Source organism: Taudactylus pleione, unplaced genomic scaffold, assembly GCF_031769625.1.
Source record: "Taudactylus pleione unplaced genomic scaffold, aTauple2 ptg000110l, whole genome shotgun sequence".
Lineage (NCBI taxonomy): Eukaryota > Metazoa > Chordata > Amphibia > Anura > Myobatrachidae > Taudactylus > Taudactylus pleione.
In genome coordinates, this window is record NW_028284512.1 from 1,645,181 (window position 1) to 1,662,657 (window position 17,477).

Below are 17,477 nucleotides of genomic sequence, written 5' to 3' on the forward strand. Positions count from 1 at the left end.
ATCTGCCGGACTTAGGTCCGGCGGTGATTCATATCGATTCCCCTTTAAAGAGACATTTTGCATTACACTCTTTAAGCACCTGACGCTAATTATTATTTTAAACCCTATTTCAGCCTAACCCTAATTGCAGCCTAACTCTAATTATAAACTAACCCTAAACCTAATTGACTGTCGACATTCACATCGTCAACATTTTGAACATTTCAACATTGTGGATGTTGCCTGTCAACATTCTGAATATGGGCATTCAGAACACGTTGATGTTATGGTGTTGACATATGATGTTGGCAACCTGACTGGAACTCTTAAAGACAAAGATTAGCGCATTACAATGATATTTAGAGTACGGAATGGCAGAATGGATAAGGCATGCTTGTTAACTTAGATAATAGGTTCAAGCACTAGTGTGTACTGTATGTAAAATTTATCAAGTATAGAAGTCACTGTTTAATCCATTCTCTGAGCTCTATATTTGATGAATACTGTGCCCAGCATATATATTTTTCCATTTCTGTGTTTGAGATACGAGAACCATTGTACCACTCATTCAGTTTGTGACCTGCCCAACCACCACAAAACACTGGTGCGAGTTTGTCCGATACTTACTTACCACCATTGGAGGGTGAGTGCAATATAACTCACAGACCATCTATATTATAAAACAGTGTACACTATATATTGTCTTTTCTTTTCATATATACTGTACACTTGGATTTATTCAATGAATACATCCTATAAGGACATTAACTATCCAATGGTTTCAGTAAGGCTTGAACCGCCTTTTCTAAATTCACATTGACCTTGAAGAGTCCGATTAAAATACTCCTGGGTGTATATTTACTGAAGGTCAATTTTAATACATTTTGATGGATTTAAAATCAATGAAAAGGAATCAAAATCGATCAAAATCGATGTTGTAACAGATAGTTTTTGATTTGTTTTTTTTTTATGTATTAGTAAATGTGTAATTTAGCCCTGGAAATTAAACATTAATGTAAATCGATATTGATTTATTTTAAATCGATTAAAATCGACCTTTAATAAATATACCTCTTTCTGTTTCTGGCTGCAAAACTTTTTCCATCATTCCTGGTGAAGCCCTTAGAGAGAGCAACCTTTTTGCTCTTACATGTGTTTCTTAGTCACCAGAGGGAAAGTAGTCTTTGATAAGTACCACACAAAGAGAAGCTACATATTCCCTTGTAGCTCTTCATGATCCTGTTAGCTCAGTGATAGGCAACCTGATACAATTCAAGGCCCACATTGGCCGGCCCTCTAACCTTCAGAAGGGCCGCACATTACTCCTAATCTCAGTACTTAAATGAATACATTTAATCAATGAAAGATACACCTATCTGTTATAAGATATCAGCAGGCCTTTATGACAAAGAAATCTGACAGCAATGCAGGAAGGAGCTGGTGGCTGCAAGTGAAGGCTTGGGGGGGCCACCTGAACCGACTGTTGCCCAATACTGTGTTAGCTTGTAGTTGTCGACAGCTTGTCATGCTGTCAAATTGCTGCGATTTGAGCTTTAAATGGTACATTTTATAGGAGATCTGTGTTTTAAAATGAACTATTTGTCTTTATTGTGGCTGTGATGATTAGAGGTGTTACTCTATGCTCCTCCCTTCCTACTGGAGTGACTGAGAGACAGTGAAAGGGAATCAGTTCACTATCAGAGCTGAGGGAGGCAGAAGAGGGAATCATCTGTCCATATCACCGCCCCTCCCTCCACCAGCATCCACCAGCTCCCAGTATCAGCCACTGCCTGCCAGTACATGATTACTCCTGTCTATCAGCAGAGTCACAGACAGCCATGTGGGGATATAAACAGCTTCAGCTCTTCTCTCTCCTCTTCATCACTACCGTAACAGCAAACAGTAAGGTAGGAGGATTCACTGTTTAAATATTATCTGTGGACTTATGGGAATCGGTTACTTATGCCAGTAATAGGTTGTATCATGGAGAGGGAGAGATATTGTGAAAACTTTTGTATAACCTATGAATATGTTTTGCTCCTTATCTCTAAGGTTTTCTCAACATTTCTGTGTTCTTTACTGATTGCTTCTGTTAAAATAGTTTGTGCTGGACACTTAGTAGAGACACCAGCAGCCTGTTTGCTTTCTGAAGTATCAAGAAATTTGTGTGTGATAATTTACATCCACACATAACATTCCTGAAATCAGCACTGGGATGGAATGTCCACTGCAGACCTCTGCTGCTGCATCTGCCCAAGTAGGCTGCCTGTGTCATGTGCTCTTTCTGGCTTTGACTGATTAAAACAGTTGTATGAGTCTCAGTTTTAATGTCAACCCTGTGCAACTGGATGTGCTGCATTGCGCTCCTTATACTGAGCAATTGTTCCTCTGTATGCGCTGAGCTCTCACTTCTGGCTTTATTGTTTGGACAATTACATAGGTGGCAAGTTTGCTTTTTACTGGTCGTAAATGAATGTTCTTCTTTGGGGTCACTCAAGTTGCAGTTATAAAATACTCTGGGCAGCTACATTTAAGATGCCTTGTTTGTAAGGACAAATTGTATTAAATGGTTCATCATTTTCAATGGTACTTATTTTTTTTTAATCTTTTTTTTTTTGTGTGGTATTCTTCCAGGTGCTTCTGTTTCCACCTACTTTCTAAAAACATATTGTCAGATTAGTTGGCTTCTGACAAACTGACACTAATAGTGAGTGTTGCGTGTAAGAAAATTTAGACTGTGAGCTTCAATGGGGCAAGAACTGATGTGTGTAATTACATATTATTTTGTATGGCGTTCCATAATATGATTGGCACTATAACAATAGTGAATAATAATTACCATTCTTGTGGACATTGTAGAGTAATAAGCAACACATCGCAGTCTGGAGGGCACTGGGAAAGAAAGGGTTAATGGGAAATGATTTGTGTGCTCTTCAATCCTCTTTTTTTTCTACTTGCAATTGTAAAGACTCATAATAACACTAGCTAATGTGCCTTTATCTGCATGTACTATGGGGTTAATGTGGTGTGAATGGCAGTGATCAAAGATCATTGACGTCTATGGCTTATGTGTCCATAAAAATACTCAACCTTTTCATACACCTTTTAGGGTAGTATGTTTTATTTTGAATGCTCCTAACCTTTGAATATATATAGGGATTTCACATTTACAGGAATCAACAATTTTTATCATAATAGCTGTACAAATCACATTCACTACTAGATGAACACAGCTAAAATTTCCATTGGGCAACCCTGTTTCCACTAATGTATATGAACCAGAGTTTTATGTTTGGAGGTTTCAAGAAAAAATACTGAAAATGCATTTAAAAAAAACATGATTACAGATTTATCCATCCTATTTTGAGCAATATTGTCTATTTAAATTTTGGTGACACTTAGGATTTTTTTTTGTGTACAGTCATTACTTTGTGCACTTTACAGTATAATTCTAGAAAAAAAATGCTTTTAAAAACGTTTGTATTTTTATTAGAGATGAGCAGGTTGGTTGTGCTGAAAACCACACCTGAACTTTGGGCTACCGAGTCAAACCGAGTCCTGGCTCGGAACACTTTTGGGGTTCCGAGTAGAACCGAGTCCTCTGGTCCATCCATAAGTTCAAATCTACAATATAAAAACCCGGATCTCGGATTTTGGATTGTATCTAAACAGGTCGAAATTACATGATTTTAGCTGTTTTTATCAATTTTAAAGAAATCCAAACACAAAACCGAACCAAAATAACTGATAGTGGTTTTGCCAAAACCATAACATTTGAGGGTGGTTTTGCCAAAACCAAAGCCAAAACATGGGGGTCTCTGCACATTTCTAATTTTTATGTGTATTCATGAGTTCATTAGGATTCCATTTTAATGAATGGAAAAATGCACCTTATTGGATGAAAACTGGGACATAGTAAGCTGAAAAAAGCTTTACATTACCCTATACTGTCAATATTAAAGTGTTCCTTGGATCCCATGGATGTAAGCAAGACTGATCTCCATTGGAAGCGTGTTTATCATACATGTAGCAGATTTACTCAGAATTGCTTGTATATAGAATGCATTTGGATCCATTGAAGTTAATGGAAAAAAAACATTTCAGAACAATGTCTGGAGGCGGTGTGAGGCACTGATCAAGCCTTGCCATTTCCTGCCCTGTTGCTTGTCACATTGCTGGGATATGGTGCAGCCGAGTCCTAGTTCTATTATTTCACAGCTCAATGTCAGGGCTACACATCAGTCCTTTGAGAGGAAACAAGTGGATATTAATGTTTTCCTTTATGGTGTCATTCACATCTGTTTTCAGCTGCTCTACAGAAGTCTCTTCTAAGTCTTCCAATAACCACTTCTGTGGTGTCGCATGTTTCTCCAAAATTGTTGCATACCATTTAGCCTGGAAACCAAACGTAGCAAGCCAATAAGAAAGATCATTTGATTTAGCAATGTTTGAACTCCTCTACCATTATATTATTACGCTGTTGTTTTTCATTTAGTCTTGATCTCTGTGCCCAGGGCTAACTGTTTTTGCTGAGTGCTGCAACATTGTTACAGCTAAGTAAAGACAAAACAAACTAATAGAAATCTTGGCTGACTGGCTGCCAGCCACTATTATAGTGCAAAGGGGAGGGGAGTGGTTACAGGAGCCCAGTCTACTGTCTCTTTGAACTTACTTGATACATGATAATTGAATTCTCTAGCAAACATATAGAAATAACTTTAAAATATGGGTATTTAACACCACAATACAGCAGAAAAAAGGCAATAACACTGTCATAAATAATCATCTTGGCTGAACAGAAATAAAAAAAACAAATGTTGTACTCCCTTTTTAACTACTCCTATATTGTTATTATAATACAGGTATACAGTTTCCCTGACCAATATATTAATTTCCCCAATTTTAACAATGCATCTTCCCCTTTAAACTGTAATTTTGACGTCTTATACTATATATCACTCAATCAAGATGTTATCCTGGATTATCTACATTTTTGAACAATGCATTCATAAACTAATGTGCTCCTGCATCACAGCATTCCTGCCTTCCCTTTAATCTGGAATCCATTCCCTCCTTAGCAATGTCTGATGGCGTGCACTTTAGAAATCCATTCGCTCTAGACAGCTGCTTCCCACTATTCTTGCTTTCAGCAGTCACCTAAATCCTAGTCCTGGAGCAGTTTTCATTGTGTTAACAACTGCAGTCATAGTGGGTGTAACATTTTTTTTTGCTACATGAATATCTTGAGTTTTGCACCCAATCAGTTCTTACTGCAGAAGAAGTGCAGGTATATCATACATCTTATGTACATTATGATGACAATAGATTATACAATCTAGTTAATAATTTAAATCCTATTCTTGCCCCCCTCCGCCCCCCCCCCCCCAAAAAAATACAAAAATACATAAGTGCGTTTTCAAACTTAAGGATATGAGCTCTGAAGCATTATGCAAGTACTGTCAGGAGTAGATGTCCCTTGAGTCACATTGGAACCCCACTGTTCTGCAAAGTGTAGTGCCCAAATATTTTCAAAATGTATTTATTGCAAAAAAAAAACAATACAAAAACAAATCTAAAGATTTCTTTAAAATTTACCAACAAATCTTGGATGCTTCATACAGCTGTGTCTACATATACATCTTATCTCCATGCACTACAAGTCACGTTAAACATAATGTGTGAGCGCCGTGTGACTCAGTAGCGATGAGCATCATTGCGTGCGACTTTTTACCTTCAAATGCATCTTATTCGCAAAGTGATGCATATATTCAGTGTGACACTGCGGCTGTATTTGCATGCAAAATACTACTCTTTGCGAATTAGACGCATTTGTAGGTAAAAAGTCACACAAAAAGACACTCTGCACTATTGAGTCACGCCACGGCATGGCGCCACTAGAAGATCTGTTTAATGCGCATGGAAGTAAGATGCATTTGGACACATCTGTAAGTTTTTAGAAATATTATCAGATGATGGGCCCATAAAATGTTACTGAAACGTATTACTTATAAACACAGATTTATTGCATCGGTTTGAAATTAACCTTTAAAAACAAAAACATTTTAACAAGGTTTTTTTTTTAAAAAGGAGAGACTGGATATATCTTCTGCTCAATAAGAAGCGATATAATGTTTAGAACATTTTGAAACCTAATGCACAGGAAACGGCAGATGATGTGCTTTATCCATAGCAGCTAATCAGACATCTTGTCTGTGCTGTTATGCATTCGGACACCCCTGCACTGATTGGGATGAAACCAACGCGAGGTGATCCATTTGGGTCCTGGTTAGGTTTTAGGGGGGTTGAGGTCCTGGTCGGACCTCCTTGTGGTGTACGCTGGGCAGAACTTTGACCCGGGGAGCCTGTTCTGGGCTTTCCACTGGATGGATTTGGTTGAAAACTTCACAGAGGAGTGGCAATTGGTCTGGGATACCTAACCCTTGCAACGCCGGATAGTTCAGCTAGTTTCTTTTATTTTTTCTAAGCTGTATTAGAAAGTTGGAAATTAACATTAACTGGTTGCTATGGGTTACAGAAGCCTTTTTGATGATGTTACCTGTGTAACTTTTTCATAAATGTTTCCCATGTTGTTCTTGATGCCACTTTATAATATACACAATGGGCCTGATTCAGTGCTGTGCGCTATTTGCATTGCAGCTGAGTCTTTGGACACAGCGGCAATACAAAAATATGCTAATGCCGCAAGAGGTCTCTGAAGGCATTGGCCCTATGAGTGAGCCGAAGGCTACTTAGAATGGCCGCCTGTTCTCCACAATTGAGGCCATTAAGACACTGGCTTCAGCAGGCCTGGAAAACGGGGCCGACTCGCATCAGTTTTTGAGAAAGCGGACATTATGTCATCATATTTGCAACCATTAGGAAAGCTTTTATTTGATGGGAAATAATTATAATACTATAATTATTGCTCATAAAACCTCACATATCCATAGCTTATATTTTTTGTTATGGCCACGGATCTCAAGATGACTCATGATAATCTCCTTATGCTGGCCATACACTAGTACGACCAGCATAACATGAGATTCATCTTACGATTTCCCTTGAACTCCCCGGCAGCTCCCTGGCAGTCCCGGCCACACGATTGACACACTATGGGCCTGATTGAGCGCTCGCTCTGAATCAGGGCGGCCTCTTCGTTTTTAAAAACATGGCCCCCTGGTCGCTCGCTAAGCTGTGGGTAACCACCAACAGCTTTAGCGAGCGGCCAGGTGATGGTCGCGATGGTCGTGACCATCGCGACCATCGGGCTTGCGACGAGACCCTTGTGATAGGGTCTCGTCTGCCGCAAGCCCCAGTGAACTTTCGCCTCTAATAGAGCCGGAAGCTCACTACTGGCATCATTCGTGATCTCAGTAGGGCAGCCCACAAACGGCAGGCGCTCCTTCAGGAACGCCTCCGTTTGTCCAGCCACCCCGCCTACAAAATGGGGCGAGCTGTTGATCAACATCGACATCCGCCCCGTTTGTAGCGAGCCCTGGAGCAAGAGAATTTCTCTCTCGCTCCGGGGCTTGCGCACGCGCATTGCGCAATGCCCCACCATTGACCCGCTTGCGAGCGGGTCTGAATCAGGCCCTATGTACATACGATCTCAAGATATGATTGATCTGCAGTTTAGGAGGGAAGGTCATTGAAAGAACATACACTTCTTCAAAATATAACTCATGACGCTGGACGGATGCACGATGCATCGCATGCACAAATACAAGGCATGATCTGCATATGATAACGATAGATAATATAGGCTACACATCTGATCATACGATAGGTTTTAAGAGCGGCAGGAGCACACATCGGCTCGTATCCTACCTAAATACTACACGATTTCGACACAATTCATCGTACAACGCATCTAAAATCAGGCAATCGGCCCGAAATCGTGATAGTGTATGGCCAGCATTAGAATTGAAGGGAAAGAACACACGATCCCATATTGGTAATATCTTTCAGATACCCAGGAGTGAGGCAGATGGGTGCCAGTAGTGAAAGAACGCTTTTTGTATGAGGCAACAAGTGCACTTAGCAGTGCAGTGACTGTAAACAGAGTCTATATGGCTTGTTACCTCTGCATTCCTTTCCGCAATCACATGTTGTTGTAAAGTGCTGCACCATGGGTCACTTGCTAATTGTTGCCTCATCACTAGCACCGTAATAGTTTAATATATCTCTCCGGCAAACATAGGATTTATTGTTAGCATGTGTGAGAAGGTGTGTGCATCCCCTTAAGCTTCCATTCATTTTGGAAAGAGAGTCCAGATAGGCCACTTAAAGTTTATAAGCTGGAGAAGGTCATATGTCTTTATTTAGTTTTCTAATGGCTGAAAAGGGCCCGCACAGTTTTACACTAGACTAGAGAGAGGACAGATGTTTGACTAAAAATGTATCGAAGTGCAGTATCCAGTCATCCATATGAGTGTTCATAAGGCCCATGTCTTGATACTATCACATGCCTCAAATTATTTATATCAACTCAATTAACATTCCATTAATTTTCAACTGTTGAAGGATAATTAGCAAAGAGACGACAAACAAAGCAGCATACACCACACTCTCAGGCTTCTGCTATCACGCTGCTTCTGGGCTCAGGGCCTCTGCGAGTACCGGGCATGTGTCATCGGGGGCCTGAAAAAACTCTGCGTTAGAGTAGCCCATGGTCTATTTTGCTTTTCCACCCTACAGTGAATCTATGTACATTTTCAGCTCATCTATTTTCAGCTCATGTTGCCATAATCCATTATTCACATCTAATACCCCTTTTACACCGGAGCTAAAACCCGGGTTATTGAAGGGTTAACCCGGGCAGCTCCCTGGTGTAAAAGGGGAGAGGGTTGGATCGCCAGGTCGAGTGACCCAGCAATCCAACCCAGGTAAATAACAGGGTTAACAGCGTTGCCCGTGAAACCCTGCTGTGAGAACAGCGCACTCCGGGTCACGATTCAGTGGCGCTTGGAGATGACACCGGGAAAGCCGGGTCTATGCAGACCCGACTCCTGTGTGAGCGACGCCGACTCGGGAATATCCTGAGTTGGCGCCGGCTAAATTCCGGGTCTGATCCGGATAGGAACTCTGTTCCAATTCCGGGTCAGACCCGGAATTTAGGTGGAAAAGGGGTAAAAGAAACAACAATACATTTTTAAATAGAAACTCATTTGTAAGTTGAATGAAGCTGCAAACTCATAGAGGTTAGATAGCAGTTGATGCTTCCTGTATGCAATCAGTCACTGTCACATCACCTGTACATCATTGGTTAGTTGCAGTATATGGAATGGCGTTTGCTAGACTAAGTACGTCTGCTCACTCTATAGCTGCCCATACATCTGCGACTGATTGTCACGATCTGGCAATGCGAAGGGAAATGCCGGCATTCCACTATCGCTGTTCAGCGATCTGTCGCAGGATCGCTGAATTTTGACATGTTAAATGTCCCTGATTAGACAATCACGATCATTTTTTGATCGCGATCATCAAATCGGGAAAATCCAATATGTTGGATTTCTGCGATCCTGCGATTCCGGGTTGCAGCATCGCGGGAGGGGACACAAGATTCTAGAACAGGGGTGGGCAATAAGCCGCCCTCCAGCTGTTGTTGAACGACACATCCCAGCATGCCTTGCACAGGTTTTAGCATGGCCAAATAGCAAAACTATAGCAGGGCATGCTGGGATGTGTTGTTCTACAACAGCTGGGGGGTAGCTTAATACTCACCCCGAATCTAGGAGGAAGAGGAATAAGTGTGTGTAATTGAAGGGCCGTGTGCCTATTAGGAGGAGTTGATGGAGTAAAAGTAATACTGTAGCTTGAGTTTAGGTGATGGGGAGAACTGGAGAAAGGAAACAAAGCAGGTGGAAGGGAGGGGGGGGGGCTACAGGGGGAATGTTAGTGGAAGTTGGGAATGAGATTAATGTGAAATAAATGGAAGATGGAGAGTGTGGTAGGTTATGGGCATAATGGGGAATGTGGAAGTATGCTGTAGAGCAGTGGTCTCCAACTTGTAGCTCGCGAGCTAGCGGTGGCTCGCGGTCTTAATTTTGGTAGCTCACCTAGCTGCAGTACTGTGGAGTCAACTAGGAGAAAGTGACCTCTGACGTGTGCTCCCCCGTGGCATAGACGCCATGGGTGGAGCCACAGGGAAGCACATCACGTGATTGCCGCAGCCTCTACAGAAATCACTTGACGTGCTTCTCCGTGGTTCCACCCATGGTGTCTACACTACGGCAGAGTGAGTGACTCCCGCCCAGCCCTGTTGGACAAGCACACAGCAGCCCTGCCTATATCTTTTGCTCCTCTACTGCATGTACCTCCTTGGAGCTGGTAATTAACAGTGAAATGTGCCTGTGCTTACATTTTATTTACAAACTACAACAATATCACTGTAATAATTAAATGCATTTTTATTTTCTATGAAACAGTTTTTTTTTAATTTCCTTTAAATTACCTTCAATTATTTGGTTATTAGCTCCAGAAAGTTGTTCCTTCAATTTTAGTAGCTGTTTAGGAGGTTTCATTTTTCTAAAGTAGTTAATTAACGTTGGAGACCACTGCTGTGAAGCTAATTTTGGTTTGGAGGAAATTATTAATAGGTATAAACTAATGAATAGATGTATATAAACAGATTTAGTATCAGAGTATTATTGTTGTTAGATGTAAGTAATGACTATGGAATAGAAATTAGGGTAATGCAAGGCAGATCATCTGTAAGAATGTAGACTTAAAAGAGATAACAAAGCTTTCTAGTGTTTTAAGTGTGAGCAAATGGAAATACAGCATGTGGAAGAAGCAGGGATGTACGTAAACTGGAGAAAATCAACTAAAGGGATACAAATTAAATTGATACAAATAAAGATAAAAGTAAAATAAATCTGCAACCAGTGTGTGGTTACAGTTACAGGTCAATTTGCATTTCGCAACCAGTTTGTTGCTTTTTCAGTGAGTTGTTTTTTGCAAGTCGTATTCTGCAAAATTCAAGTTTTCAGGGATGAAGAGGCTTTTATGCCGATCGGCATACCACAGCGTCTCCAACATGCATGTGAAGTGGGGATCGGAGCACACGCCACCCCATCCAGCGGCTTTCACTGCAGTAAGCCCCTGGACGGGCAACCAGGTAAGGGTTAAGGCCCCCATACATCAGAGATGAATCGCTTCAATACTGCGATCGGATCAGAAATGCCGATCCACCGGTCAGAAATGCCGACCGGCGAACATCGATGTTCCACGATCCGTCGCAGGGTTTGTGAGATTCTACATTTTAAATTTCATTGATCTGCCAATCACGATAATTTTTTGATTGTGATTGGCAAATCTGTGAAATTCAACATGTTGGATTTCACCAATTCGCCAACTCTGTATCGCCGCATCACAGCTATCCGTCTCTGATGTATGGGGCCTAAAGTATATATAGCAGGGTGGGGGTGGGACAGAGCAGGGGCTGGTCATTATTTCCATGTTTGGCAATGCATGGAAATTATTTGAGTGAATTTGCATTTAAGCATCCACTCTCCTGACTAAGGCCCTCATTCAGAGCCGTATGCTCTGAGCAGAGCGCACGCTCTGAATGAGGGCCACCCTCCATAAAAATGGAGCGTCCTCCTGGACGCTCGTATAGCTGTGGGTCACCACCCACAGCCTATACGAGCGTGCAGTTTGATGGCCGCGATGGTCGTGACCATCGCGACCATCGAAACTGCGAGCCGGAGCCTGCGGTTGAGGTTTTCAACCGCAAGCCCCGGAGTGATTTTGGCTCTATCAGAGCCAAAATCACTCCCACTGACATCACTAGTGATGTCAGTGGGCCGGCTTCTGACGGGAGGCACGCCCCCGGCACGCCCACCAAAGGGGGCGTGCTGTCAATCAACATCGACAGCACGCCCCCTTTGATCAGACACAACGAGCGAAGGACTTTCCTTCGCTCGTCGCGTCTGGCGCATGCGCACGACGGAACTCCCTCCGTCGTGCGCATGCTCAGTGCAGACCATCGACCCACTTGCGAGCGGACAGCCGCTTGCGAGTGGGTCTGAATCAGGGCCTAAATTACTACAATAATGTTAAATATCGCAATGTGAGATTGATTGTTACTTTTCGCAGAATGTTTGGAATTCTTGATAAATAGGCCCTTTAAGGTGCGTACACTAGACGATATTTTGAACGATATCGTTCAGTCGTTCACTATATCGTCCAGTTTGATGAACAATGAACGTCCAGTTTGATGAACGACAATGACCAACGATGCGTGCTCCCGCAGTGGTTGGTGTTTGTTGTTCATCGCCCGAACATGCAGACTAACCTGACGATATAGTCAGGTTTTTGCATGTTCGGGGATGAGGGAGGGAGCCCGGCACTGAACGATTTCATGCATGATATCGTCCAATGTGTGCTCAGTGTTGTTAACGACATTGAGCACACACCTGCCGAGAGCTACTTTTAAACTATCCAATTATCACATTTGGATTTTGTGTAGTGCAGAGTACAATTATCAGGGCCGTAGGGAGGGTGGTGCGGCCGGTGTCTCCGCACACGGCGGAAGCATCCAAGGTCACCGGCCGCAACCTGTCCGGCTCCGGAGGTCTGTAGAGAGACCTCCTGCAGTGCTGCTTGGCGCTCGCAGGGCGACGCCGTAGAAGTTCCCCGCCCTTCACCCATTTCCAGGTGGAAATAGGTAAGCGCTCAGGGGGAGGAGGGGGCGAGGGGTGGCAGTGCAGCACAGGGCGCACTGCCATCCTGATACAGCGCTGACAATTATGATAAAGCAATTCTGAGTTTCTTGTAAGTAAAATACATTCCTGGCTCTAGTACAGCTGCACTTGTACATTTAATGCGGTTATACTCTGTTTGTGTCAGCTGTTCCTGGTATATTGTTGTAATAGGAAAGAAGGTCTCACTGTTTTCACCCACCCATAAAAGAGGTGGGACAGTGATTAAGTGTTCCACTTGAATTCTCCTGGGTGTAGGTGTTTCTCTGCTGCCTATGCAAAGGAAGTTCATTATAAGACACAGTTGGAAGGTCAAATGACATAAACACTTCTTGTACTAGGGTAGTCGTAATGTTTGATCAAAGACTCAAAAAAAACCCCAAGCAAAATATGTACATAGAGAAAATACTACATCATATTATATTCTTTTACATATGGGTAAAACATACCGCAAAGTGCATAAGTTCAAAATGGTACAGACAAGAACATTACAAATGTACATATTTACATCATTGCAGTGCCCAGATTAGGGGCCTCATTCAGCTTGTATCGCAACTGCTAAAGCATATGAGATAGGCGATTGTTGCGTACTGTGCATGCATATTCATCGCAGTGCGCAAGCGCAAATGCCTTATTGCGATCAACTGCGATCGCAATCAGTACGCAGACCCATCGCAGAGTGATTGACAGGTATCACTGTTTAGGAGTGGTGATGGGGGGGTGGTCGGGCGAACGCAGGCGTGCCAGTGCATTTCAACGCCGTGCATAAATTAGCCACTGCGATGGCCTCCGCAGTCTGAGATCTGATAACGTGCGAAGTTGTTAGTAGTAGGGTCAGACCTGCCTTAAATGTGCGAGTGGCTCCGATGTACATCGATGTTACCGATGTTTTGGCTGGATTGCAAGGTGTTGCGGATGTACGAGAGGGAAGTGGGTGTCTGCATTTTGTGCGTGCGAGTGCTTTGTGATTGCACATATTAGCATACTATCGCAACTGACCTGCGTATGCGATTGCAGCATCAGCAATACAAGCTGAATGAGGCCCTAGGTCCCTGCTCGTGAGAGTTTACAATCTAGAGGGGCTATGGGTGGACACAAAGAGAGTGAGGGGAAATGTATATGTCATTGATGATTATAAATGAATACATTAGGAAACATGATTTAGCAATGTGGTGGAAAGTAATTTTGTATTGCAGGTCCCTTATCTAACACACACAGGGGCCAACCTGGAGTGCTGAATTGCCCTAGTACAGCACTGTTACCTTTGCTTCTGTCTGTACTATTCTGAAGTTGTGATCAATGTAAACAAGAAACAAGCTGTAGACATTGGTCCTCATTGAGACCTGGTCACAAGCGCTGAGCGCTCGCAACCGGGTCGATGGTTAGGCCCTGCGCACGCGCAGCGGCCGCACTGCGCATGCGCAAGCCCCAGAGCGAGAGAGAATTTCTCTCGCTCCGGAGCTCACTACATAAGGGGCGGCTATCGATGTTGATCGACAGCTCAACCCGTTTTGTAGGCGTGGCAGGGGGGTGGTTTCACAAACGGAGGCGTTCCTTAAGGAACGCCTGCCGTTTTGTGGGCGGCCGCACTGACATCAGCAGTGATGTCAGTGGGGAGCTTCCTGCTCGATCAGAGCAGGAAGCTCCCTGGGGCTTGCGGTTGCTGAGACCCAACCTTAGGGTCTCGTCGCAAGCCCCGATGGTCGCGATGGTCTTGACCATTGCGCCCTGCCCTATTTCTAAAGGGCAAAAAGCACCCTGTCCTCCGTGCAGCTCCCCACTTAAACAGCCTGCAGGTGCCGTCCCCACCCACGGGTCCAGGGGCGTTTCTAGAGAGGAGGGGGTCCATGTGCAGTCTCCATCACGGGCCCCCTCCTCTCCGTCTGATGGGCAGCATCGCACTGATCGGTGCCCCACCAGCGCCGCACTTATAGACTCTGGCACTACAATGTGCCCAGAGTCTATAGCGCATGCGAAGGTCACCGGGAAAATGGCCGCGGTGGCCATTTTCCCTGTACTGCGCATGCGCAAATGATGGGAAAATGGCAGCGGCGGCCAATTTCCAGCCATTTTTACAGCAGACACCAGCGCCGACGTGGGTCTCCAGAGAGGTAAGTATAATATGGGCGCAGGGTGTGTGTACCGCATACACCCTGCACCCGTTATAAATATGCCGGTGAATGGATGCCAGGCGCATGCGCCCAGCATCCGTTCACACTGATAGCAGCGCTTGGGGACAGCCCGGCGTGTCCGGCACGCCCCTAAGAGTGACAAAAAGGGACACGTCTTAAAGACATGCCCCTTTTCATTGGCCATGCCCCTTTTTCGGGCACAGACGCACCTTCGACGCATGAACATGTGCCCTTTCTCTACGTCTGGTGCCCTGCTTGGCACCGGACCTAGAGTGAACACTATTAAACAGATACCAGTAGTAGTGCCCCCAGTAGTAGTCCCCCCTATGCAGTGCCCCCAGTAGTGGTACCCCCTATTCAGTGCCCTTTATATATAGTGCCCCCAGCAGTAGTCGTGCCCCCAGTAGTGGTCCCCCTTATGCAGGCCCCCAGCAGTGATTCCCCCTATCCAGTGTCCCTTATAGAGTGCCCCGTGTAGTGGTCCTCCCTATTTAGTGTCTGCAGTAGTGGTCCCCCCAGTGCAGTGCCCCTTGTGCCCCTAGTAGTAAGCCCCTTATATAGTGCCCCCAGCAGTAGTCCCCCCCCCACCATGCAGTAGTAGTTCCCCTTATGCAGGCCCCCAGTAGTGATCCCCCCTATCCAGTGCCCTTATAAAGTGCCTCCTGTAGTGGTCCTCTCTATTTAGTGCCCCCAGTAGTGGTCCCCTAGTAGTAAGCCGCTTATGTAGTGTCCCCAGTAGTAGTTTCCCTTGTGCCCCTAGTAGTAAGCCCCTTATATAGTGCCCCCAGCAGTAGTCCCCCCCACCATGCAGTGCCCCCAGTAGTAGTCCCCCTTATGCAGGCCCCCAGTAGTGATCCCCCCTATCCAGTGCTCTTATAAAGTGCCCCCTGTAGTGGCCCTCCCTATTTAGTGCCCCCAGTAGTGGTCCCCTAGTAGTAAGCCTTATGTAGTGTCCCCAGTATTAGTTTCCCTCCCCAGTAGTAGTTCCCAGTAGAGGTTCCCCCTCTGGATGCAGTGCCCCCAGTAGTAGCCCACCCCCCAGTTGTAGACCCCCCCGTAGTGCAGACACACACGTTTAAACAAAAAAATTAACTTACCTGAATCCACGCTCCGGCTCCGGCCACTGTCTGACTCTCATTGGCTGCTGGTTAACACACACATCGCCGCCGAGCTGGCTGCGATCTATGTGTTAAACTGCACAGCCTGAGCTCGCCTCCCACCGTCCTCCTGGCGCTATTGGGCAAACGCTCAGGGGGAGGGAAGGAGCTCGGCTGTGCAGCACAGGACCGGTGCTGGGCGCAGGGAAGCCTAGTGCCGGTCCTGTGTAAATGTGTAGAGCTGACCGCACACACTACACTGCCCAACTAGGAGGGGCCGGACTGTAGGCGGCGGGGGGGGGGGCCCCCTGAGTCTCCTGTCATAGGCGCCCAGGGCACGTGCCCCGCTCACCCTGCCCTAGTTACGCCACTGGCCCCAGGCCTTAATCTGGCCCTGCTTACCATCAAACCATTGCTGTTGCTTATCATAAATGGTCGATGGTCAATCCTACTGCACATCCTATGCATCAGTTTACAGTGGGGAAAAATTATACTGTAATTGTTAATCCCAGTCTACTGAAATGATGTTTATACACATTGTTTAAAAAGGATTCAGCATATAAACATTTTAAGCACCATTGGCATTCACATAATATTGAAGTGGTAAAATGTATTAACTTATGGCTATAAATATTACAACATGACTATTATTAAAGAACATAATGAGAAAACAAAGGCTGTGCATGACTAGGTACTGCGTACATAATTCTCGGATGCTAAATTTCCTGTCTGTCACACTTTGGTATTTAAAATACTTAAATCTCGGGTGCATTTACTCAAAGCAGAGTCTGTTCTTGTACTGTACATGCATTCGTCTTTTCTAATCACTTTTCCCCAAAAAAGTATGCCCCATGGTGTAGTAAAAACAATCGTTTTCCATTGGCTCTTATTGCGGCAATGTAAAATCTTGTTCTGCCGCTATTTGCTAGTAAAATGTCGCTGGGCCAGGTGAGTGATACTGAGCTCTCCTACAATACTGGCTGCAGTGGTAAGGAGAATATTACCGCCTCTCCAGCCATTTCTGCTTGCATCGTGGAGTCCAGCCCAGACTTGGTGCGTACACACTAGACGATGTGCTCACGATACTGTATTGTTAGCTATTTCCCTTGTGCTCTCTCCGGCAGCTCCCCGGCACTCCAGGACACGATATGGTGCTAAAAAGTGTCCAATCTGACTTAAGATCTATCGTACACAAAATCTATCTATTGCACAAAATCGTGTATGAGATTGGCAAATCTTGCCTGCTGTAGGCAAGATCTGAAGATGCGATGTACGACCAGCAGGTACGCGCATCGGCATCGTGGTCGTGAGTGGACATTCACAATCATATTTTACACGATTTGTCGTTCCGATGCGTCGAAATCGGGTGAATCGTGTAAAATATTGTCTAGTGTGTACGCACCTTTATTCCACACTTTTCATAGGAAGAAAAATTAGAATATTTAAAAATATAAAAATAAAAAGACATAATAACAATAATGTAATTGTTTCGCCATCCTGAGATAACATTAGTGATAAGAGGATTGCACCACTTTATGCAGGGCCGGCTCTAGGGGTGTTCGACC

General features: G+C 44.4%; 1 protein-coding gene across 1 annotated transcript in view; it reads left to right on the forward strand.

The window, feature by feature from the left end:
* Positions 1 to 1,685: 1,685 nt before the first annotated feature.
* Positions 1,686 to 17,477, forward strand: part of OLFML2A (olfactomedin like 2A) — an 89,981-nt gene continuing 74,189 nt past the window's right edge. The window contains exon 1 of the mRNA XM_088471097.1: positions 1,686 to 1,886. Coding sequence (XP_088327223.1) covers positions 1,818 to 1,886 — 69 coding nt within the window. The 5' untranslated portion in view covers positions 1,686 to 1,817. The remainder of the gene's footprint in view (positions 1,887 to 17,477) is intronic.